Source organism: Elaeis guineensis, chromosome 12, assembly GCF_000442705.2.
Source record: "Elaeis guineensis isolate ETL-2024a chromosome 12, EG11, whole genome shotgun sequence".
NCBI lineage: Eukaryota > Viridiplantae > Streptophyta > Magnoliopsida > Arecales > Arecaceae > Elaeis > Elaeis guineensis.
The window spans coordinates 19,502,669-19,529,545 of record NC_026004.2 but is presented as its reverse complement, the minus strand read 5'-3'; the positions used below and the strand labels follow the sequence as shown (position 1 = coordinate 19,529,545).

Sequence of the window (26,877 nt, the reverse complement as noted above, 5' to 3'; positions counted from 1 at the left end):
TTAGAATGGTGTATGGACTTATACTTTTGTATATGACAACGATGGTTATGAAACTTTTTGTTACTTGAAATTGATATTTTGAATTAGAATATTTTTATTGTGTTAATATATTGTTATGTAAAATATGTTTGATCTGAGAATTTATATTTGAGTAGATTTTTTTTGATAAAAAAATAAAAATTAAATTTTTTATCCAAAATTTAATTTAACGATAAAATATTAATTTTGTCATAAAAAAAATTTGTGAACCCAAAAATAAAATTTTATTATACATTGCGATGAAATTTTTTATTTCGTTGCTAATTTTGTGATGAAACATAAATTTTATCGCTAAAAAGTATTATTTTTTTTCTTTATTTTACTTTTAGCAATGATTTTTTTCATCATAATTTTTTGCGATAAAATTTTAATTTCAGGCAAAAATTGCGACGAAAATACTTTTGTCACAATTATTTGCGACGAAATTTTTTTTTTTCATCACAAAAATTGTGATGAATTTTTTTTCATCACAAAATATTAAAGGAATTTTTTTTAATCCCTATATTTAATGATGAAATAATTTTCATCGCTAATCTTTGTGACAAAATTCAATTTTCATCGCTAAAATAAAAAAAAAAAATTATGATGAAAATATTTTTCATCGCAATTTTAACAATGAAAATTTAAGCTCTTACGATAAAAAATTTTCATCGCTAATACTGCGAACTCTTCGTCGTCTAGGTTGACTATTTTTGATGATGAAATAAAATTTTTTCATCGCTAAGGCCTTTTGCTGCGAGCCTTTCTCCACAAACTTTTAGTGACAGAAATTTTCATCGTAAATACTTTTAGCAATGAAAATATGATTTTTAGCATCGAAAAAATTTTGTTGCAAAAAATCAAATATCTTGTAGTGAATATTTTATTTTTTAGTTATCCAATTTTTTTTATTTTGTAGAAATTTTTGAGAAAGATAATTAGCCAAGTTGGGGAGAGCACCATGATCAATGGAGTCAAAAACACACCACGCCCAGCAATGAAGGACCTCTCAATCAAGATTACACACATCAAACTTAGGTGGTGTCCTTCCTCTGAATTTTATCTCTATTTGAAGTTAACTAGGCACCCTAATCAATGAGTGATTAACGGTTTAGATAATTTTAGAGATATTGAAGAAGAAATTATTAAGGATGCCCAATTAATGAGAGAATTTAGATCAGACTAAATTTTGGAGTAATTCTAGAATCCTCTTCCCACCATCTCAATGAAGAATCTGCTTTATGGGGGTATGGATGAAAAGGTCGAGATATGCAAAAATTTATTTTTATTATAAAAAAGATAAAACTAAAAAAAAAAGATTTTTAGCATTTCTCACTAACTAACCAGACTTCTTCACCTAAGTAAGCATTGTTGTTCACATCAAAAGGTGAGAATATGAAGAAATCTCTTATATAGTCAGTTTTTAATTTGTAGCCTTTTTGACTCGAGTCAGTAAGCCTGAGGGGTATTTTATACATAATATCTTAAAGCCAACTGGTTTGGGAGTCATTGGCCTAAAGCTTGCTATAAGAGTCAATTAGAAAACTTAAGGGGTTAGGATATTGCACTGACTGTATATGTAAATATTTTTATAAAAAAAGAAGAAGAGGAAGAATAAGGGGACTAAATCGTAAGAAGACAATAAACCTTGCTCACATCAAGTTAGAGGACTTAAAGAGTAGAGTGAAAAGTTGGTGAAAGAAGATCTTTAAAAATTTCTATGGCTAATACTCAACCATTAATTGGGTTGAATTGATAATCCAGTGAAGTACCTCATTAATGGTCTAACTAGATATCCACTGTAGTTAGAAATGTCTAGGATAACTTTCAATTCAAGGATAATTTGGTGCACAATGCTAATGTATCTATTTTACTCGAGGAGAGTAAAAGTTCAAGTTGGGAGGTGTGATGAATACTTAATTTAAGTCACTAGAGGCACTAAATATTGTAATAATTGATGTTATTTTATTGAAATTTGATGCTCTCTAGTCTATTTTGCAGGTAATCGGGAGTTTGAGTTTATACGACTCAAATTAGACTCAAATTGAATCGAACTTGAGTGAACCAGACAACCAGCTCCTATTCCAGTGTTAACACGACTTAAAGATCAATGGAGGAGAATCAATATGAAGATCCAAGAGTCCTTATTCACACTCTCACCTCTCTTTTCATGAAATCCTAGTCTCCCCACTCTATAAGTAGAACCCCAAGGCCTTCATCTTCTTCAATCAAGCTAACTCTAAGTTCTCTTCAAGCTTCTCTCTTTCTCTCTCCCTCTTCTTCTTCTCTATAAGTCTAGGAGAGATACTAACCCTAGCACGATACTATATTCCTGCACAGATCTTTTTTTCACATCTCATCAAATTTAAGAGAGATCTTAATCCTAGTGCCGCTACCCTTTCTCTTCTACATACTCGCTTCCATCAATCTTTCTTCCTTAGAGCTCTTAGACCAAGCCTTCTAGCTATCCTGCCGCTGTCTGCATGGAGGAAGATGAAGGATTCAAGGAGACACATCCACCATCGGACGCAGCAAGAAGATCAACTTGGTTTAGTTGTCTTGTATCGTAATTTCATTTCTTTTCTTTATGTACGCTTCTTTATTTGATTAATAAAAAATAATTTTATTATAATTTTCATGCTTCTTTCTTAGTTTCTTACAATCTATTATTCTTTTCTTTTACATTTTCGAAACAATCAACTAAGATCTCTGCAGATACGATCTCGACTCACCCTATCTATATAGTAGTGAGTAGGGTTAATTTTAGTGTACTAGGACACGCATCAGTAAGGTCCAAACAATTTTTTGTTTTAGAGTTTATCAACTGTATGGAGTTTTTTTATAGGACAACATAATTTTTAACCTTTAGGTAGATATATTTTCCAAGAAAAAGAAGCAATAGGAGATAAGTTGCCTCCATTTATCAAAATAGTACATGTGTCCTTGACTGTTGAAAATCCCATGCTTATTCCATCTACAAAAAATTCCATCGGTATTTAGTATTGGATGGAAGTATCGCACATGAATGGTCCTGTTGATTCATGTTTGAATATAAGTGAATTGCTGTTAAAAGAATCTTTGAACTTGAGGTCCGAAGAAAATTTCATGATATCTACTAGATTTTGGAGTGTTGCATAACAAGGCACATAGAAGCAAAGCTTGCATTTGTCATAGCAAGGCACATAGAAGAGAAGCTTGCACAATTCGTTATGTTGTCTTTGTTCTACTTAGAGATATATACCTAAAGTTCTCCAATGCAAGATACACAGCTAATGGTTCATGTGTAATATTGTTGGACAGCAAATTGTTGCCCAAAATGATCATAGCAATTTGAGTGCTAGAAGAAAGTACTGCTAGATATCAATGGTGAGCTTTTATAGTGGGAATTGCACCTATAGAAAAGCCTTCAGTAGGATTGAAGGTGAATTCTTTTTTGACATTTGGAAAGTTGCACCAACAAGAAATTTTTGTAGTATTTGGATCTTGTGAATTATCTTGATAGGGAGATCAAGTGCTTGGTTCCAACAACTCCTTTCATGGTTTAATTGTGACTGTGGAAATAAGAGACTTTATAATGCAAAATTCACTCACAGAACTTTTACTGATAAAGCATTATGAGTATTGTTTTGATACGTATGGCAATTGTACTCTTAGCTGATGTAGATCCTTGATTAAGATATAACACATCAAAGTTGTGTTAATAAATATGCTACTTTCATTTTGAAAAGTAACAGTGTCATGTTATTTTATCCATTGAAATTAGGATATGTAGAGAATTCTATAAGATCCTTTTGAGGGTGAATTGTGCAAACAAAGTTTGGAGTCCTTACCCAAGAAGGTTGAACCATGAGTCTATTCAAGTTCTATGCCAATATGGAGATGAGGTCAAGCATACAAGTAGCACCGAAAAGAAATTTCTACTTCTCGCCTACAATGAGTTTAAAGTCATCTACATGGTGAAGTTAATAACTATAGATGCTAGGAGTTTAGTTTTAACAGTGATCCTTTTTAAGCAAAAATATCTTTCAGTGAGCCTTGGTCAGCGTAAGTTGGTTGGAAGTCTTCTTAAGATTAAAAAGCATTTTATGCTTGTTTGGTCGATATGGATATCTATCAATGATAGGTGCTGACTCTACATGGATTTTATTGTCACACCCCGAACCCAACACCCGGTCGGATACGTGATGACCGCACACTCCTGAGAGCAAGCCCTAAAGAATATGCAAGGCCAAAATAAATCGTTACAACTTTAATATCCATAACAATTAATTTCAAATATAATTCATAAAACCTTGCATAATTACAATTTAAATTTCTTCAATTCTCTGATCAGATACTATGACACTCTATTTATCCTTCTGCTCACCCGTAAATCCAAGCCATAGCCAATCTAAGTCATCCTGTAACTCTGAGAAGAAAAAGAAAGATGAAGAGGTGTGAGCTTTACAGCCCAGTAAGAATTCCCATATCACACTGATATAGTAATATAGTCTGAAAATAAGGATAAGCAGTAAGATATAAAATCTCATGTTCAATGTCCAGAATAATGCAAACATTCATAAATTTTCTGTCTTGTCAAAATAGATGCATCATCATATATTAACAGGTGAAACACTTTTGTTCAACAATTGTTCATGTCTTATCTTTCATTTCTCCTTTCATAATCACATGATTTTTAACATTTTCTTTCTGGCTCTGGACTATCTGAGTCTATACCTCAATCATCATCCGGATCGAATCCACTTAAAAAGTCTTTCAAGACTGTCCCAGGATGAGCTCCTGGCCGGCTGTCCCACGTACCAAAGCCCGTGAGAGGCTGTCCCAGGCATAAGCTCCTGGCGGGCTGTCCCAGGCATGAGCTCCTGGCCGGCTGATCCACCTGTAAGCCAGTGGGGGCTGTCCCAGGCATAAGCTCCTGGCGGGCTGTTCCACATGACAAGGCTAGTCCATACCATATATCTCTTTCTTTTCATTTAATCATTATGTATTGATTTCATCAAATCAATTCCGACTTGCATTATGATCATTTCAGATATGTCATATCTATATAATCATGCCATCAATCTCTGATACATATATATTGACATAACATACTCATGCTCAAAATCAAATAACAGTATCTCAGGTATAATAAATTCATCGATCTCAAATCCGACGATGCAAAACCAATAATGCAAGACCAACAGTAAAATAGCATATATATAATAATGATCATGTACAGGGATTCTTACCTTTATCGGTGACTGATCCAAGCACAGAAATCAATGTTTTTCTTTGATTTATGAATTTCTTTAACAAAATATTCCACTCGATATCATATGCAGACAATCATCTCTTCATAACCCTGATCAAATATAAAAATCATATATAGAGAAAATTACCGATAATCGATCCTAATAACACAGATCGAGGACCTCTCTTAGGATTAACCAAAAATTAGGACTTGTCTATGTATCTGGATCCTCCACTAATCCATAAGACTTCTAGAGAGAGAAAATTCATGAAGAGAGAGAAAATTCTAGAGAGAGAAAGTAGAGAAAAAAATCTTCGCATCCTTCCGATGAGGCACTCATGATCGAGATCATCAGAGGTCCTATCAGGGTGACTCAATATTAATCAAGTGTTACAATTTCGAATAGAATCAGACTGGGATCAGATCTACCGCACGAATTTCGGAGCAATCTCAGATCATCTTATTTTCATCTCAATTTTATCCTAGGGTTCATGATGCAATCAGAGAGGAAGAAAAGATCCTAGAGAGACAAAATCCGTAAAGAGAGAGAAAAGTCTAGAGAGAGAATCTAGAGAGAGAAAATGTAGAGAGAGAAGGTAAAGAGAGGAGAGAGAGAAAATTTTTTTCTCTTCTTCTTCTTCTTCTTATTTTATTTTATTTTATTTTTATTTTTATTTTTCTCTTTCTCTTTTTCCTTTTTTTTTTCTTTTTCTTTTTCCTTTTTCTTTTCTTTTTCTTTTTCCTTTTTCTTTTCTTTTTCTTTTTCCTTTTTCTTTTCTTTTCTTTTCTTCTTCTTCTTCCTTCTTCTTTTCTTTTCTTCCCGCGGCCTCCCTTGGCTGAAACAGGGGAAGACCATGAGGTCCCCCCCTCGGTGGCTCGGGCTCCGGCGGTTTGGCCGGAGATCCGGCAACGACGACCGACCATGTGAAGCCGGTCGGCGATGGGGTTCGGCCGGCGGATTTTTTTTTTTCGAAAAATAGGGGATCTTCTTTAGAATTTATTTCCAGCAAAATCGATGGCCGGCGGTGAGGTCTGGGGTTGTGAGAAGATGAGCAAGAGAGAAAAGGAAGGATTGGGACCTTATCTTGGTTCCAGTGACCAAAAACAGCTCCGGCGGCCCTTCTCTTCCGATCAACGCTCACGGTGCCTCCCTTGAGAAAATTCCAAAATTCCTCAAATTTCTTCGAAAATTTTTGTTGAAAGATCTTAAGGGAGGATGGGGGGTCTTTATAGAGGAGGTTTACTACCCTAGCCGGACTCCTCGAGTCCTATTTCGCCGGAAACGGGAAGGAAGAAGACTCCGGTTAGGAGTCTTCCTCCTCCTCTGTTCAATTTTTTTTTTTTTAAATCTGGGTTATTACATTTATGAAATATTAAGAATAATTTTTTTTTAAGATGGATTTCATCTTTTCTTTTTTCCCCTTTTTTTCTTTACTTCCTTTTGATCTACCTTCACTGTTATTAGATTTTATTTTACCTTCTTTGCATTTTTGATTTCTTAACAGTTTGCATGCACACCATGACAGAATTTTTCTTAAAATTGTATTGTTCTCTTGTTATTATGGAGGGGGCAATAATTTTTATTTTCCCAAATATTAGGTTGAGACTGGATTTTCAAGGTATAATAGGACTCCTAATCTCTCTTTCAATTTAACCAATAGATTCCATTCAGTGGCTTACACCAGTGTTTGTTGCCATCTAATTCCAGGGTTAGTTACACCAGCCTTTTTAATTAATTAGAAATGTCTTACAATGTTCTCAAAACATACTAAGATGCTAATATCTGTTTTGGGAAGGAATATTGATGGTAGTCATGAGATGCCTCAGTGAAGTTTCTATATGGTATTTGAATATAAGATAATTTGTCAGTGTAGCTGTCCCTCCTCTACAAGAACCGTGAAATCAGGATTCCTATTCCCTGCTTTACCATATTAGCGTGCCTAGAAATCTGATAGTCAAGATGCCAAAACTTAAAGGAAATTTACCTTCTGCTTTTGCTGCACCTTTTTCTTTTGTTAAGGGGCTGGTGCATTTGGTTAAATTATGGATAAAAGCTGCATGACTTTAATAAAAGAATGCTACTTTGTTGACGATTTTCTTCTATCATTGAGGATTCTCGTTGTACTTGTATCTCTACCTATCTCCTCACTTTTAATACTTTATTAGCAAAATGTTGAGTAAAGGTAAATACAGAGATATCCAGTGAGCATGTTTTTAATCCAAATTAACATAATGACCCCACTGTTCCAAGTAATTCTGGATATTTAGTCTAGATGTGCAAGGATGAACTTTTTGAAGTTGTTGTTTCCATTTTTTTTTTTTTGTTGTCATTGTAGCTTTGAGTGTTCTGATCTAAAAATAAAATAAGATAATGTAACTCTGAAGGTAAGTAGCCAAGGCTGTGGTTTGGTCTCATGTTCTGTCTATGAAATGCATCATGGTGCCTACCTATATCAACTGCCCCTTGGTTCACATAAGCATGATCTTCTGGGTGGTTTTCGAAAAGTTCGGTAGCTGTTTTTTTATGTCATTCATCGTTATTCATGTATAGTTCCAAAGTGGTATGGTTTTGTGCTGGATAAGAGTTGGTACATTCTTTGAATATCAAAGAAATGAAAAACTTAGTTCTCCACTTTAAATAAAGCTTTATACCAATTGTGAATCTAGCTTGTGTTACTCACAATATTTAGTTGTCGTTCTTTGCATTTCTTTATCATATTTAGTTGTCGCTCGGCAGTTTTTTGTGAGAGGTTTGGGAAATCAAAGTGCGGCTAGGGTTTGGAGAGTTCTTGAGTGATTGTATCTCTCTTTTCATCATAGTGGAATTTTTCTCTCGTGTCTTGCCCGTGGACGTAGGCTTTTCAGCCGAACCACGTAAATCCTGTGTTTGTTTTTTCTTTCTCTTCTCTATTTTGTGTGATTGTACGAATCTGTGTGTGCCCTATTTTTGTGCTTGCTATAACATGCTGAACACAGGGAGAAAGACTCACGGTCAGAGTCTTTTCTTCGATTCTGATGGAGAAGAAGAGTTCTAAGGTTCATTGGAGTTCTAAGCCTGTAAATTCCTCTCTCTTCTTCTAAGCATCATCCTGATCTTTAGCCAAATTGCTGGTGAAATCCATGGGATTTACTGGGTTTTTCATCATGTTTTCGATGAGCCACCATCAATCTATTATCGGGTAGTGGTATTGCTCTCCTATTCTTCTTCACTTTTTCTTAGCTTTTGATGGCTTGATTGAGCTATTAGCCATCAAATTTCATGATGGATTAGGCCTTCTCCTATTTTTGTTTTTCTTCTTTTCTTCCACTAGGACAATTAGTGTCACAGGACACAGCCATGGTTGGATTGCCTAAGGTCAGAGCCACTATAGTTGGAGTTGTTGGGATCACTATTGTTGGGGCTGTCACCGAAGAAGGTGGGCGGCCTGGAACTTTCTTTTTCCTTTTCTATGGAAAAGAAAGAAGAAAACGGAAGAATTGATTGAGAAGAAGAAGGAAAAAAAAACTCTCCTTCCATTTTTCTCTCTTCTACATTTTTTTTTCATCATTTTTTTATTTTATCTCTTTAGATACTCTATGGACCCGTGGATGATCCAGAATCTAGACAAACCCAAGCTAATTGATTGATATTGGGAGGAGTTTTAGATCTGTAGTGTTATAACTACTAATCTTAATATTTCCATCATCTACGATCGTTTGTGACTTTTATGTTGATCTTGATTATAGAGTTGCAATTATTTACACAAAAAGAAGTTGAGCAGAACGTCTTATTTAGGAGTTAGTAGATCGAGGAGTTGATCAATTGCTAGGTTTGAGTCTGAAATCGATAGAAAAAAAGATTCACATGATCACTTGTATGTATGTACGTATGTATATATACATATACATATATATATACATATATATATATGTATATATATATATATATATACATACATATATATATATGTATATATATATATATATATACATACATATATATATATGTATATATATATATATATATACATACATATATATATATGTATATATATATATATATATACATACATATATATATATGTATATATATATATATATACATACATATATATATATATATATAGATACATATATATATATGTATATATATATATATATATAGATACATATATATATATGTATATATATATATATATATAGATACATATATATATATATATATATATATATATATATATATATATATATATATATATATATATAGATACATATATATATATATATATATATATATATAGATACATATATATATATATATATATATATATAGATACATATATATATATATATATATATATATATATATATATATATATATATATATATATATATATATATATATACATATATATATATATATATATATATATATATATATATATATATATATATATATATATATATACATATATATATATAGATACATATATATATATATATATACATATATATATATATATATATATACATATATATATACATATATATATATATATATATATATATACATATATATATATATATATATATACATATACATATATATACATATATATATATATATATATACATATATATATATATATATATGTGTGTGTGTGTGTGCGCGCGCGCGCGCGCGCGCTTGCGCATATGTTTCTTGATATATGTATACATAATGAATAATTATCTTTGAGTTTATAAAAATGATTGCTAATTATTATATAGACTTGATAATCAATTTTCAAATTAGTGTTAGAAACAAATGTATATGTAACTATACATGCACCGTGATTTGCTTGTTTAAAATGTCAGAAAGTTATCCTGAAATGTTTCTTGCGTCCAAGTATTTGAGACATTAAAATCTACAAGTTTGAAAGAATGCATGCGATGGAATTATATATAGGCCAAGACTACTGCTGCTTTCTTTTTTTGGTAAAGAGCCACTGCTTTCGTCCAAGAACTTTCTGCGTGGAAGAGCCGCTTCGATGGTCAGTCTTGAAGACCTGCTTTCGTCCCTTAGGGTTGGTATCAGCGCTCACAGATTATTCCACAGCAAGTCAGTCAGAAGACTTCAGTCAAAAGATTATCCTTGCATAAGGGTTGCCCCTTGTGTATACAGCAACATACTTTTGTTACTTCCATGTATCTTTCAGTACAATATAAATGAAGCTTCTCTTTGCTACCAAAAAAAACAAAAAGACTTCTGCCTGAAAATAATGTCCTGTGCCGTCCCTTGTTGCTCAAAGAAATACTCAGCACTAGCATTACAAACTCACCATATGGGATCGAATTCTTTGTGTAACATCCCGGCCCAATTGGGCCAGTATCAGCCACAGCCCAAACAAAAAAAAAAAAAAAAGGAAAGAAACCGGGGAGAAGACTCCCGAAGGGAGTCTTCTTCCTCCGTTCACCGGCTCCCAATCGGTGAACGTCCCAGTTTCTCGTCGGAAAGCCTCGCCGACGTCGAAGGTGAGCCTCCTCGTCCTTCCTCTCTTCTCTCCTTTCCTTTCTCGTGCTGATGTGCACGCTCGCCGGCGACCGGAGTCGCCGGATTTTGTTGCGGAAGAACCACTATTTTTGCCCATTTTTTTTCGATTTTCCAACACCGGTGGTCACCGCCGACCACCGGTTTGGCCTCTCTAAACCCATGAGGGTTACCCCCTTTGCCGCCGGCCTTCGCCGTGTCGGCCATGGCCCAAATGGCCGATCAAAAGGAGGGGACTTGCCGGTCCCCTGTTTTGGCCAGGAAAGAGCCCGAAGAAGAAAAGAAAGAAGAAGAAGAAGAAGAAGGAAAAGAAAAAAAAAGGGAAAAGAAAAGAAAATAAAAGAAAAAGAAAAAGAGAAAGAGAAAAAGAAAAAAAAAGAAGAGAGAGAATTTTTTCTCTCTCCTCTCCCTCCTTTCTTTCTCTTTCCCCTCTCCTCTCTCTATCTTCTCTCTAGATTCTCTCTCTATTTTCTCTCTCTAGATCTTTCTCTCTTTTTATGGATTTTGTCTCTCTAGAGTCTTTCTCTCTCTTTGATTTCATCATAGACCCTAGGATAAATTTGAAATAAAAATAAGATGATCTGAAATTGCTCTGAAATTCATGCAGTAGATTAGATCCCGATCCGATCTTTATTCGAAATTAATAACATCAATCATGGTTAATCCATATTGAGTCATCCTGATATGACCTCTGATGATCTCGACCATGATTGCCTCATCTGAAGGATACGAAGATTCTCTCTCTACTTTCTCTCTCTAGAATTTACTCTCTCTTCATGGATTTTCTCTCTCTAAAAGTCTTATGGATCAGTGGAGGATCCAGATACTTAGATAAATCCTAATTTTGATTAATCCTAAGAGAGGTCCTCGATTTGTGTTATTAGGATCGATTATTGATAATTTTCTTCATATATGATTTTTATATTTGATCAGGGTCATGAAGAGATACGATTGTCTGTATAAGATATCGAGTAAAATATTTTGTTAAAAAAATTCATAAATCAAAGAAGAACATTGATTTCTGTGCTTGGATCAGTCACCGATAAAGGTAAGAATCCCTGTACATGATCATCATTATATATATTATTTTACCATTGGTTTAATCTCATTGATTTTGCATCGTTGAATTTGAGAGTGATGAATTTGTTATATCTGAGACACTGTTATTTATTTATGTGTTTGAGCATGAGTATGTTATATCAATACATATGTATCAGCGATTGATGGCATGATTATATGGGTATGACATATTTATTACACTACAAAATTTGAATTGATTAATGAAGTCAAATATTATAATTTTATGAAAATGAAAAGAAAGAGAAATATGGTTTGGACTGGCCTTGTCATGTGGAATAGCCTGCCAGGAGCTTATGCCTGGGACAGCCCCCATAGGCTTATGTGTGGAAGAATTTGATCCGAGAAAGATCATGAATATTTCGATCCGAGGAAGATCACAAAAATCGATCTGAATAAAAGATCGTCGCATGATCCTAGTAGTCCAAAACCAAAGCCAAAGCCAAAAAAAAAAGGATTAAAGATGATGTGATCATAGAAGAAAATAGAAAGATAAGACATGAAACAATCGTTGAATAAAATTGTTTCATTTATTAATATATGATAGTGCATCTCTTTTGATAAAATAGATAATCTATAAATATTTGCAGTATTCTGGACAGTGAACATCGGCTTTTATGTGTTATTGTTTATCTTTATTTTCAGATTATATTATTATATTGGTGTGATATGGGAATTCTTACTGGGCTGTAAAGCTCACACCCCTTCATCTTTCTTTTCTTCTCAGAGTTACAAAATGTCCATGGTTGGCTATGGTATAGATTTGTGAGTGAGCGGATGCATAGATAGAGTACCGTTGATACCTGATCAGAGGATTGAAGGAATGTTAATTGTAATTATGCAAGTTTTATGAATTATTATTGAAATTAAATATTATGGTTGATAAGATTGTAATGATTTAATTTGGCCTTGCATATTCTTTAGGGCTTGCTCTAAGGAGTGTGCGGCCATCACGTATCCGACCCGGGTGTTGGGTTCGGGGCGTGACACTTTGAATGAGATTTCTGAATTTCTTAAAACAAGAATGAGATTTCTATTAAGCGAGCATTTGGTTAATGTAATCTGGACATGAGATAGGTGCTAGATGTCAGGTGTTCCAGAAAAACAAAAATCCAACATAGGAATCATCTAAAAATCAGACACGAAAACAACTGTATCTTCCATGTCTACGCATATGTTTATTGATATGCATATAATGAATAATTATGTTTAAGTTTATAAAAATGATTGCTGATTATTATATAGACTTGATAATCAATTTTCAAATTAGTGTTAGAAAAAATATGTAATTATAAATGCATCGTGATTTGGTGGTATAAAATGTGAGAAAGTTATCTTGAAATGTTCCTTGCGTCCAAGTATTTGAGACATTAAAAACTTCAAGTTTGAAAGGATGCATGCGATGCAATTATAGGACAAGACCGTGCACCGAAAACGTACATGAGGCGGCAAGACTACTGCTTTCTTTAGTTCTTCCATAATTCACGCTCAATTATTGTGCATGGATGTGCGGCAGAAATTCGATTCGCTAGAATGCCAGTTGGCAGGTAATTTCATTCATCTTTCCTCAGTTTCTTTTTTAAAGACCCACCAACCACGCTAAGCCTGACTAAATAGAGACTCCTCCAGACATCAACCGGCCAAGAAATCCTATTATAAAGTCTGCATGCTAGCTCTTAGAAGGTCATCCAAATTAAGCTTCCCCCAAGTTATCTTATTCATACTTTTCCTCTCAACTTCCTAGAGTACAAGGGTTGTCTCTGCAACTCAAAGAGGGCATCTTGGTGGTCCTCTCTCATGCATGCCACTCTTCTACTCTTATGTCATATTTGATCCCATCTCCCCAATTTCCTGCCATCACCAGCAGTGCAACCTCCTTGGTGGCCAGGAATAACAGCAGAAGCAGGAGTGACCACTTGGCTCTCATTTCATTCAAGTCTAATATATATAATGATCCATTTGGGGCTCTGTCCTCCTGGGACAACAAGTCGCTTCATTTCTGCCAGTGGAAAGGTGTCACATGTGGCAGTCGGCACCCTCAGAGGGTCATTGCTCTGGACTTACCCTCTCTTGGCCTAGCTGGCACCATATCACCATCCATAGCCAACCTCACATTCCTCCGCAGACTCAGTCTCCAAGAAAACGAACTCAAAGGATCCATTCCACAAGAGCTTGGCCTTGGGCATCGGCTACGATATCTCAATCTAAGCCTGAATTCTCTGGAAGGACAAATTCCATCCAGTCTTGGAAACTGCAGACAGGTAATTACACTTGACCTACATAAGAACCTTCTCAACGGACAAGTGCCACATGAGTTGGGATCACTTCCTCAGCTCATTGTCTTGGACATCGGATGGAATAATCTTACAGGAGGCATCCCAACTTCTTTCACCAACCTCACCTCTTTGGACTACCTCCGCCTGTCCAGCAACAGGATTACAGGGGGCATCCCTACTTGGTTAGGGAACCTGTCCTCCGCCACCAATATTCGTCTTACAGAGAACACCCTGTCGGGAGCCATTCCATCTTCCTTGTGCCGTCTACCCTCTCTTATTGTCCTCGCTGTAGCACTAAATCAGTTATCAAGCATGATTCCTTCCTGTCTATACAATCTCTCAAGTATCAAGGCTTTGAGTGTGGGACAAAATAATCTCAGAGGGACTATCCCATCTCACATAGGCAGCACTCTTCCCCACCTCAGTTGGCTCGACATGGCCTTCAATCAGTTCACCGGACGTATCCCTTCTTCATTATCTAATGCTTCTGGGCTGTATTACATTCAGCTCCAAATGAACAATCTCCGTGGAGAAATCCCATGCAACCTTGAAAACTTACAGAACCTGTCAGTCTTGTCCCTTGATGGGAACCAACTAGCAGCCAAGGAGGAAAACGATTGGAGCTTCCTCACTGCTCTAACCAACTGCAGCAAATTGACAATTTTACTTATCGACAACAATAATCTTGCTGGTGTCTTACCCAATTCAATATCCAACCTCTCCACAGAAATCCAGGTCCTTGCTTTTTCCAATAACCAGATATCTGGAAGCCTTCCTTCAAATATAGGGAACCTGAAAAACCTGATGGTACTTGGCATGGAGTCAAACCTTCTCACAGGTAATATTCCTGCCTCTCTTGGAAATCTTAATGCACTGCATGTACTGAATATGTCTCACAACAATTTTCTCGGCCGAATTCCACCTTCACTCGGAAACATTAGTCAATTGAATCGGCTTGAACTGCAAGGAAACAAATTGAGTGGAAGCATTCCAACCCAACTTGGAAACTGCAAGAACTTGCAGTTTCTCGCTCTCTCTGACAATCAGCTTACAGGCACTATACCCATAGAGATTCTTAGCCTGCCTTCTCTATCCTTAGGCCTATACTTATCACACAATGCATTACATGGGCTCCTACCTTCCAAAATTGGCAACCTGATAAATGTCAATAACCTAGATATTTCTGAGAATAGATTGTATGGTGAAATCCCTGATAGCATTGGCAAATGCATGGTCCTTGCAAACCTCGATATGAGTGGTAATTTTTTTGAAGGGATCATCCCGACATCATTGGGCAATCTAAAAGGCCTTCAATTTCTGGACCTCTCAAGCAACAACCTATCGGGGCATGTACCAGGATACCTCCAAATATTTCACTCGCTCCAATTTCTGAATCTCTCTTTAAACAGCTTTGAAGGCGAGGTTCCGTTAGACGGGGTCTTTGCAAATATGAGCGCATTTTCACTCATTGGGAATCCAAAGATCTGCGGTGGCATCCCTGAACTGCACCTACCACCCTGTTCCTCTGCCCAGCTGCATGGGAAAAAACACAAATCTACCATCTGGGCAGTGATCATCACAATTGCCAGTGGAGTTCTAGGTTTGACTCTGATTCTCTTCTTCATTTTACTTTACTGGACACAAAAATCAAGAAAGAGACATCCATCCATGGCTACCTTGATAACAGAACTTATTAGAGTCTCCTGCGCCGAATTGGTCAAAGCAACTGATGGGTTTTCTTCAGCAAATCTGATTGGTGTTGGGAGCTTTGGTTCCGTATATAAAGGGGTCATGGAGTGGGATGATGAAAAGATGGTTGCTATAAAGATACAGAACCTTCAGCAGCAGGGGGCTTCAAGGAGTTTCATAGCTGAATGTGAGGCCTTGAGGAGCATCCGTCATCGGAACCTGGTCAAAATCATAACTGCATGCTCTGGTGTTGATTTTAGAGGAAATGATTTCAAAGCATTGGTTCTTGAATTTATGGAGAATGGAAGCTTGGAACAATGGCTGCATCCAAAAGTGAATGAGCGATCCTCGATGAGGATTTTGAATTTAGAACAGAGAGTGAGCATAGCCATTGATGTGGCTTCTGCACTGGATTACCTTCATCATCACAGCCCAGTGCCAATCGTTCATTGTGATCTCAAGCCGAGCAACATTCTTCTGGACGATGACATGACTGCCCATGTGAGTGACTTTGGGCTGGCAAAGTTTCTCTCTGAATCTACTAACTCATTCTCCATATCTGCAAGCTTGGTGGCAATTAAAGGATCAGTTGGATATATTGCTCCAGGTGAGACTCCACACAATTTTTCTACTTTTCATTTTCTACTTTTCAACTAATAGTGAGCAGCTAAAGGCAAACAGAAAGCTGACAGGTACAAAGAAATATAAGCAGCATTGCCATAGTTTTAACATGATTCATACTTGAATCTAATACAGCATTCTCCATTTGCAAATTATATGTAATTGAAAATCGATGAGCAAATCTTATTTAACTCACGATTGTCCCATTGAGATTAAGCTTCTATTGTGTGGACTCCCGGTTCTTGAGTTTGAGTTTGATCATTTTCGAACATCCACTTGTGCGTTAAATAACCTGGCTCATTGATTATATTACAACATATTTCCACCTTATGATTTGAATGTATGCTTTCTAATATAATCTTTGGGTGGCACGGAGACATGATCCATTTCTTTGTTTTGTTTTCCGAGCGAAACATTATCTTCAATGGTTAATTATGTTTTTGACATAGTGATTGTACAAACACAAAACCTTGTTTGAAAATGAATCTCAGAGTACGGTTTGGGAAGCGAAATATCAACTGGAGGAGATGTGTACAGCTATGGAATACTTCTCTTGGAGATGTTTACCGGAAAGAGACCCACTGGTGAAATCTTTAATGAAAGCCTAGATCTTCATCAATTTGTTGAGACGGCCTTTCCTACTCAAATTATGAACATCATAGATCCGCGATTGATACGAAAGGAAGAGTATGAAAGTATCAATGACATACAACAAAGGTCTAAACGATCCAAGATACTAGAGTGCTTAATTTCAGTGATCAGCATTGGGCTACAATGTTCCAACAGATTACCCCAAGAACGGATGCGTACAGGAGATATTGTAAAAAATTTGACTGCAGCGAGAGAGATAATTTGCAGGGTCTGAAGTCATAAAGAATGGTCCGCAAATATTACTAAGACATTATGAAGGCTTGCATAAACATACATTATATAGCTGCTGTTACTTCCTTAAGCCGCTTGTTCTTGTTTTCATTTTTCGGTCTGTTTTCATTTTTCGGTTTGTCTTTTTTTATTTTGCCTGCTTTTATTTGAGGGGGTTCGCTTTGGATCCTCTTCTATCACGAGGAATGAGTTTTATCACGAGGAATGAGTTTTATCACGAGGAATGAGTTTTATTTTGCCTGCTTTTTTTTTTTTATTAGTAATGAGTTTTATCATGGTTGAACATGTCCTGTTTTTCCTTAATAAATCAGAGAGGGCACTTTGTGATTTGTATGCTTTTGTTGTACAAGTCTCGTCATAGTTGAACAAGTCCTGTTGTGCTTGGGTACACTTATTTAATTGACTGCTTCGTATTGTTATTAATGATTGTTTTTTGAGAGGAACAAGGAGGAAGTAAGTTACTTCCCCCTCATGAGAACTGCATTAGATAATTTAATGTTTTACAAAAGAAAGAGTATTTAAAAGAAAAGATGGGGCACTTTTACGTAAGAGCCACGCTCACAACACGGTGCATGAAGAAGTCCTATCAAAGCACCTAAAAAACTAGACCCCAAGTAAAAATGCGAACACTCAAAATTAATTCCCCTCCTATACTAAAACAAGGAAAGTGGACAGTGTTTTTCTCCACCTAAGAACAGTCGATTACCCACTGGGAGACAAGGTCCCCAGAAGCTCGTTGCGTCGTTCACAATTCTTGCAGACGTGTGGCCCCCTCCAGCTCCAATTTTGCAAGGCCCTATCCCTTGTAAGATTTACCAAGTTGCCTTAAAATGCGCTTGGCATTGCTATTGTCAGTTAACTGCAACCAACTCCCAGTAGTATGAAGTGCTTATTTAGCTGACTCACCCACCGCATTTGGTTGAAACCTGAATTTTCGTTGGTTGCGTTCCCTCCGCAAACATCAACACCCGATGGCAAAAAGACTTTCTATAACAAGGAAAAGTTAAGAGATGGTTGTATGCTTTCTCCGAGCATCCCATACTTCCATGTACCTCTTAGGAAATTGAGGAACTCTGAAGTCCTTGAAGAGTGAACACTAGAACATCTTGGAGTAGTTGCACTGTGGAAAGAGATGGTCTATTATCTCTCTATTTTCACCACAGAGAGAACAGTGATCTGACAATGCCAGTTACTTCTTCATGAGATTTGAAGTTGTCAGTATTTTATCGAAGCAGCTCAGCCATGCAAAGAGCTTGATCTTCTTCGGCACTGGTAATCTCCAAAAGTAATTACCAAGAGGGGAGATTACCCCACCATACTTAGGGAACAAATAGCATGCATTTATTAATAGTGAATGTTCTTGCAGTGCTCCATTTTTAGAGCCAACGGTCTGGATTGTCGCTGAGCAAGCAAGAAAGCACGATCAAGGAGAGAGCATGAAAATCTCTGGAGGCAAGGGAGCTCAATGGATGTCTGAAAGCTTCTGACATCATTTACATGGGGGTTAAGGATCCATTTGTTTGCCTAAAGAAGTTATCTACAGAGATAAATTGATCCTTTGCTAGCATAAAGAGATGAGGGAAAGCAACTAATAGAGGTGAGTCTCGGGTCTAGACATCGTGCCAAAAGGAGATGAGGTCCCCTTTCCCAAGCTTGGGCCAAATGAATTGCTTAAATAAATCAAAAAGGTTGAGAACACCTTTTCAGGACGGTGAAGCCATGTTCTTCTTGTAGCGAGGAGGAGTTGATGGTAGCTTATTAGAATAGTAAATGGCTCTAACCAGTTTGCACTAGGGCTTGTACTGATCTTCGTAGAACCTCCACCACCATTTCAACAAAGGGGCAGTGTTAATGGAGGTTAGATGCAAAAACCCCAAGCCCCCCAACTTCCAAGGTCTGCAAATCTGCCCCCATTTCACCAAGTGTTTCACACGACTGCCAGGATGCTGATTGTTCCAAATGAATTCACAAAATAGTTGATTGATTCGTTCGCTCATAGTTACTGAAAGCTTGAAAACAGACATCCAGTATCGAAAGATCGCTCTCAACACCGTATTTGCCCAAATTAGATGATCCGCAGGGGTTAAAGCATTACACTTCCACCCACTTATCCGTTTGGAGACTTGTTCAATGGAGGACCAATCCCTACTACGAGGGACAGCATAATGAAGAAAAAATTCAAGATACTTAGAGGTGAAAGTGGTATGGATATTATCCATTCGAATCCGTTTTCATATCCGAATTAATCCGAATATGGATAGAAATTTGAGGATCCAACTAATATCTATATCCATATCCATCAAAGAAAAATAAATATAGATATCGATAAACAACTATCTAACCCGTATTCGAATATCCGAATCTACATATAATCTTATATTATATAATTTTATATAGCATTTATTAATTTTAAAAAAAATATATGACTATATAAACATATTTTTAACTTAATTTATCATTTATTTAATAATATCTTTGACTTTGTAGTCATAAAATTTAATCATCTAAGTTACATCCATCATTATATCCATACTTTCAATATCCAAATTGTATCCGTATTCTTTTAAAATAAATATGGATATGAATTTTTGTATCCAAAAAATATCCGTATCTATATTTGTATTCGTCAAATAAAATAAATATAGATATGAATATGCTGATATTCGATCCATATCCGATCTGATTTCAGCCCTAAAGATATTAAATGGGTAGCTTGGATGCTTGACAACCAAGCATATCATCAGCAAACATTCCCCCAAGATGTTCACTAATTTCCAATCCAACGAGCTGGGATTCTTGAAAGTTTATCTTCAACCTAGTTGCCAGCTGGTAAGCATATAAAATAAATTTAAGAAAATTTATGCTTAGCTTGTCTACTTTATAGAAAATTAATGTATAATCAGCGAAGTAAAGACTAAATGTGTTCAGTGATATGGAGCAAGTTCTGATTCCTTCGAGTAGCCTTTCCAAATTAATGATTTTTAAATTTTGGTGAGAGTATCCACAATCAAAATAAAAAGAAGAGGTGATAGTTTGTTACCTTGCTTTAGACCTCTTTTGTTGAGGTACGAAGACCCAATTGAGTTGTTTATAACAAGCATCGAGGTTGAAGAAATAAACAATAAGGGCATCCAATCAATCCATTTTTTGTCACATCTCCTTTGATGAAGTAGATCAAATAAAAAATCTCAAAAGGCATAGTCAAAAGTTTTTTCAAAATCAATTTTACAGAGGATGCTAGGACTTCAAGAGCATGGGCAAAAAGAGACGATTTCAGCAGCAGCTACAAAACCCTCGAAAATTACATGGCCTTATTCTAAAGTAGTTTGGCAATCCAAGATAAGTTCATCAATCTTAGCATGGAGACTAATGAATAACACTTTAGACAAGATCTTAATCATCCCATTCTTAAGACTAATTGGGTGATAGTCTGATACATTCAAGCATTCCCCTTTCTTAGGAATTAGAGTAACAAAGTTGTAATTCAACCTGGAGAGTGATAGAATATGTAATGGTGGTGGAACATACAACAATAGTATGAGAAACTATATAAAACAATGGAGCAATACAACTTTTTCTCACAAACCCTCTCTTTTTTTTTCTATTCTGGATACCACTTCACCACCCCATACATTCTACAACAACCACCTATTTATAGGTATAAGAAATGACCTTTTGACTCTCCTAATAAATTTATCATTTAGACTTCCCATGTGACTCTTAGATTTTTCATGTGACTCTTGGCTTTTCAATGTGACTTTTGATTTTTCCATATGACTCTTGGTTTTTCCCACTTCAATTAAGTTTACAAAATGACCTTTCGATTTCTTCAAATACATTTAATATTTGCTTTTTCCAACACCCCCCTTAAACTTAATTGTTCTTTCTTCATCATGCCAAGAGAACTTTTAAGCTTGGTGAAGAGCTCTGCTCCTAATGGTTTAGTGAATATGTCGGCAACTTGATCTTGTGTCTTCACATACAGTAGCTTTACTTCTTTATTCTTCACATGTTTCCGGATTGAATGAAAACGCACATCAATATGCTTGCTTCTTTGATGATTCACCGGGTTCTTTCCTAGTGCAATAGCCGACTTGCTATCAATGCTTATCTTGGTAGGTTCCTTTTGCTCAAAATGAACTTCCTTCAGCAAGCTTCTTAGCCATATAGCATGTGATACACATGCGGATGCAGCAACATATTCAGCTTCACATGTAGAAAGAGTAACAATAGGTTGCTTCTTTGACATCCATGAAAAAACTGCATCTCCCATAGAAAATACAAATCCGGAAGTACTCTTCCGATCATCCATGTCTCCAGCCCAATCACTATCCGAATAGCCCACAAGTTCAAAGTTACTATGATGAGAATAAAATAGTCCATCAGTAATAGTACCTTGGATGTAACGAAGAATTCTCTTTGCTGCCTTCCAGTGCATTAATTTGGGCTCCTCCATGAATCTGCTGACTAGGCCGACTGCATATAGAATATCCGGCCTAGTACATGTCATATACCTCAGACATCCTACCAAGCTTCTATAGAGAGTAGGGTCCACAATCTCTCCTTCATCTTCTTTTGACAGCTTTGCTCCACAATCAACGGGGGTGCTTATAGGGTTACAATCTTTCATCTTGAATTTCTTCAAGATTTCTTTGGCATAACCTTCTTGAGATAAGAAAATTCCTTTTTGATATTGTTTAACCTCCAAACCCAGAAAATATGTCATTAACCCCATGTCTGTCATCTCAAACTCCTTCATCATGGCATGCTTGAACTCCTCAAACATTTGTGGATTATTACCTGTAAAAATAAGATCATCCACATACAAACACACAAGTAGAATGTTAGAATTTTTCTCCTTTACATACACAGCATGCTCATAGGGACATTGCTTGAAGCCATTTGCTTTGAAGTAGCCATCAATTCTTGAGTTCCATGCTCTTGGAGCTTGTTTTAAACCATAAAGTGCCTTCCTTAGCTTTAAAACCTTCTCTTCATGTCCCTTCTTCACATACCCTTTGGGTTGTTCAACATATACTTCTTCTTCTAGAAAGCCATTTAGAAATGCCGACTTCACATCTAATTGGTAGATGTTCCAATTACTCTGTGCAGCCAAAGAAATCACCAGACGAATGGTCTCCATGCGTGCTACGGGAGCAAATACCTCTTTGTAGTCAATTCCGGCTTGCTGCTTGTAGCCTTTAGTTACTAATCGAGCCTTATATTTTTCCACCTTTCCTTCTGCATTCTTCTTTACCTTATATACCCATTTCACTCCAATGGGTTCATGACCTTCTGGAAGAGTAATAAGTTTCCATGTGTTATTCTTCTGGATTGCCTTCATCTCTTCATTCATGGCCATCCTCCAGTTTTTATTCTTCACTGCTTCTTCAAAAGAGATTACATCCTCATTAGCATATAAACAAATGAGATTAAGGGGACTCGTCACCTCATAGAGATCTTGAATGCTTCTTATCTTTCTGGATTCTTCATTTGAAGATGGAGATCTCGTGCTAGGTGATGAAGGTGATGTGAGATCTTCAACTTGAGCCTTCACTTGTTCTTCTTCTTCTTGCACCTCTATCATGTTGATGCCCCAATTCCAGATTCCTTCTTCATTGAATTTCACATCACGGCTTATGAGGATCTTCTTCGCCTTTGGATCATAAAGTTTGTATGCCTTGGATCTCTGATCATATCCTATAAAGATGCAAGGATAACTCTTGTCATTAAGCTTGCTTCTCCTTTGATCTGGGATGTGTGCATAGGCAATGCAACCAAATACTCTCAGATGAGATACATCTGGCCTATATCCATTCCATGCTTCTTGAGGGGTCCTTCCTTCAAGATTCTTTGTTGGGCAGCGGTTGAGAATGTATACCGCACAATTCACAGCTTCCGTCCAAAACTCTTTTGGCATTTCTTTCGTCTTCAACATGCTTCTCACCATGTCAAGAATGGTCCGATTCTTCCTTTCTGCTATGCCGTTTTGCTGGGGTGAGTATGGTGCAGTCAAAGTCCTCCAAATACCTTGAGATTTGCAGAACTCCTCAAATGCCTTCGAGGTGAACTCTCCTCCTCGATCTGATCTCAAAGCTTTGATTTTGCATCCGGTTTGGTTCTCCACAAGAGCTTTAAACCTTTTGAATGTCTCCAAGGCCTCACGTTTCTCCTTCAAGAGATACACCCAAGTTTTTCTGCTAAAATCATCAATAAATGTTAGAAAATAATGACGACCTCCAAATGAGACCGGTGTGATGGGACCACAAATATCCGTATGGATGAGTTGCAAAGGCCTTCGGGCTTGATGAAATGACTCTTTTGGGAAGCTAGCTCTTGAGTGTTTTCCAATAATACATCCTTCACATATTCCTTCAGGGGTATCCTCAATGAGAGGTAATCCCTTCACCATCGCCTTCGAAGATAAGAGTTTCAAGGAACCAAAGTTCACATGCCCGAACCTCAAGTGCCATAGCTATGTGTCATCCTTCATGCATGCACTCAAGCACTTTGTCATAACATACTTGATGTTCAATATAAACATTCGGTTCTTGGTCATAGGTACTTTTGCAATCAGCTGATCATATTTTCTTAAGTAAAGATATCTACCTTCCATAACAACATCAAATTCTTTTTCTAATAATTGATCAAGACTTAAGATATTTGTTTTCATATTAGGCACATAGTAAATATTAGAAATGAACTGTTGAGAACCATTCTTGAGTTGAATTAGGATTTTACCTATCCCCTTCACTTGAACTTTTGAGGTATCACCGAAAGAAACATTGCCTTCCATTGTCTCATCTAACTCTTTGAACATGTGTTTGTACCCACACATATGATTGCTTGCACCGGTATCCAAGTACCAAATATTTTCATTGGAAGCTTCTTCTCCCTTCTCTGCTAGTAGCAAGATACCATCTTCTCCTTCCTCCTTTGCATAGTTGACCTTCTCATGCACTTGGTTATTCTCATTATGGTAACATTCTGAGGAGTAATGACCATATTTACCACAAGTATAACATTTAATTTTACTTTTGTCATACCTTCGTCCTCCTCTTGAGAAACCTCGTTGCCTTCTTCCGCTAGAGGGACCTTGTGTGCTTTCTTCATTAGGTAAGACTCCTATGCCTCCTCTTCCTCTGCCATGCCCAAAGAAACCTCGTCCTCGTCCACGGCCTCGTCCATGACCGTATCCGCGGGTATAACTATGACCGCGATTTATTTGACTGCTTTCGCTAGTTGGGCCATCCTTCTTCTCATTGATGGTGAGCTTGCACTTCAAGGCTTGCTCCAAGGATTCTTCTTTCCGCATCAAGATCCTTTGCTCATGGACTTGTAGAGAACCCATGAGTTCATCAACTGTCATAGTGTCCACATCTTTGGACTCTTCAATTGCAGCTACAACATAGTCAAACTTTTGATCCAAGGATCTTAGGATCTTCTCCACCACACGCTTGTCCTCTACATTCTCACCATTTCTTTTCATTTGGTTTACATTAGAAAGAACCTTTGTGAAGTAATCCGAGATGGATTCTCCTTCCTTCATCTTCAAAGTCTCGAACTCGCCTCTCAACATTTGGAGGCGCACCTTCTTCACTTTCTCAACGCCCTTATGAGCGTTTTCGAGGATCTCCCAAGCTTGTTTTGAGTTGGTGGCACAAGCAACCTTCTCGAATCCGGCTTCATCTAGCCCTTGATAGATGAAATAAAGGGTCTTCTTGTCCTTTTTTCTTTGATCGACAAGCGCCGTTCTTTGTGCCGCCGTCTGTGCGCGGTCATCTTGGGGTTCTTCATATCCCTTTTCAACAACCTCCCAAATATCTTGGGAGCCTAGCAATGCCTTCATTTGGATGCTCCAATTCTCATAATTGGTGGTGGTGAGTCGTGGAATGGGGAATTGCATGCTGTTGGACATATTTTCAACCTCCGGGCTCTGATACCACTTTGATAGAATATGTAATGGTGGTGGAACATACAACAATAGTATGAGAAACTATATAAAATAATGGAGCAATACAACTTTTTCTCACAAACCCTCTCTTTTTTTTTCTATTCTGGATACCACTTCACCACCCCATACATTCTACAACAACCACCTATTTATAGGTATAAGAAATGACCTTTTGACTCCCCTAATAAATTTATCATTTAGACTTCCCATGTGACTCTTGGATTTTCCATGTGACTCTTGGCTTTTCAATGTGACTTTTGATTTTTCCATGTGACTCTTGGTTTTTCCCACTTCAATTAAGTTTACAAAATGACCTTTCGATTTCTTCAAATACATTTAATATTTGCTTTTTCCAACAGAGAGGTCATAAGGTGCATTATAAAAGTTAGAGAAAAGCTTCAACATGTCAGATTTTAAACAATCCCAGTATCTTTGGTCGAAGGAAGCTTGGAATGCATCTGGCCTTGGCGATCTATCCTTTGCCATTGGAAAAAATTGTAGATCGAATTTCTTCCTCTGTTAATGGTTTAACGAGGAAACTTAAATTACAATGTTTTTCATGGTAGAGTTTCTTTCAATTGAGGCAAACCAAGGTAGCTTCTTTAGTTCCCAACAAAGTGGTATAATAAGAGAGAAAAGCTTGATGAATGGCTTGATGGTCATGAAGAATATCATTGCTATGTTGAAGCTCAAATATCTTGCTCTTTCTCAGGCGGTTACTTGCTGAGATGTGAAAAAACTTTATATTTCTGTCACTGTCTTGTAGCCATGAAATGCGAGATCTTTGCTTCCAAAATGATTCTTCCTGTTGCACTAGCCAGTCAAGATGAAGTTTCAAGTTCATTCTATTCATTCTTTCCTCAGCACTGAGGGTCCTCAATTCTTCTAGTAAATCCAAAGCATTGATTTGATTACAGATAGAGGTTTTCCTATGGGTAATATTACCAACCGATTGTTTACTCCATTTCCTAAGTTTGGACCTTAGATAGTAGAGATGAAGAACCATATTGGCAGCCCTATCCTCAAAAGCTGGAGCTTCAGACCACCAGCTCTTGATGACACCATCCAAACTGTCGTAGAAATACCATATGTTTTCAAATCAAGAAGGCCTCTTAACCTTCTCATTGTTCTTTGTTGTCTATCTTGTAGATAGCTAAAGAGGCACATGATCTGAAGTTGCACGAACAAGGGGAATGAGCTCAGAGAGAGGGAAGGCGTTATGCCAAGACATGGAGACAAGACTTCTGTCTAATTTGGCGAGACTAGCACAATCTCTAAAGTTCGATCAAGTGAATTTGTGAGAGGTTGTACTAATCTCTATAGAGCTAATGAGTTGATAAAGGAGTTAAGAACCTTACACCTTTTAAAGCTTCTAGGAGCATCAGATCTTTTAGAGAAAAATCTGTTTACGTTAAAATCCCCCACGATTGCCCATGGGTCTTGAACGAAGCAATGAAGATCTTCTAGTTCAGCCAAAAAAAATTTACGACCTTTATCGTCATGCGAGCCATAAATATTGGTGATAATACACTTCTCCTGATTGCTACGAATTTGAAAAATCGTGCTGAAGGAATATTTATCGAAATGAAATGACATCCCCTCAACCATATTTAGGTCC

The 26,877-nt window shown here is 36.7% G+C and overlaps 1 protein-coding gene across 1 annotated transcript; it reads left to right on the top strand.

Moving 5' to 3' along the window:
- Positions 1–13,471: 13,471 nt before the first annotated feature.
- Positions 13,472–17,491, top strand: LOC105035826 (uncharacterized). The gene is made up of 2 exons (XM_010911528.4): positions 13,472–16,409; positions 16,915–17,491. Exons 1-2 carry the CDS (start codon positions 13,658–13,660, stop codon positions 17,286–17,288), a joined length of 3,126 nt encoding a protein of 1,041 aa, XP_010909830.2. The 5' UTR covers positions 13,472–13,657; the 3' UTR covers positions 17,289–17,491.
- Positions 17,492–26,877: the final 9,386 nt, after the last annotated feature.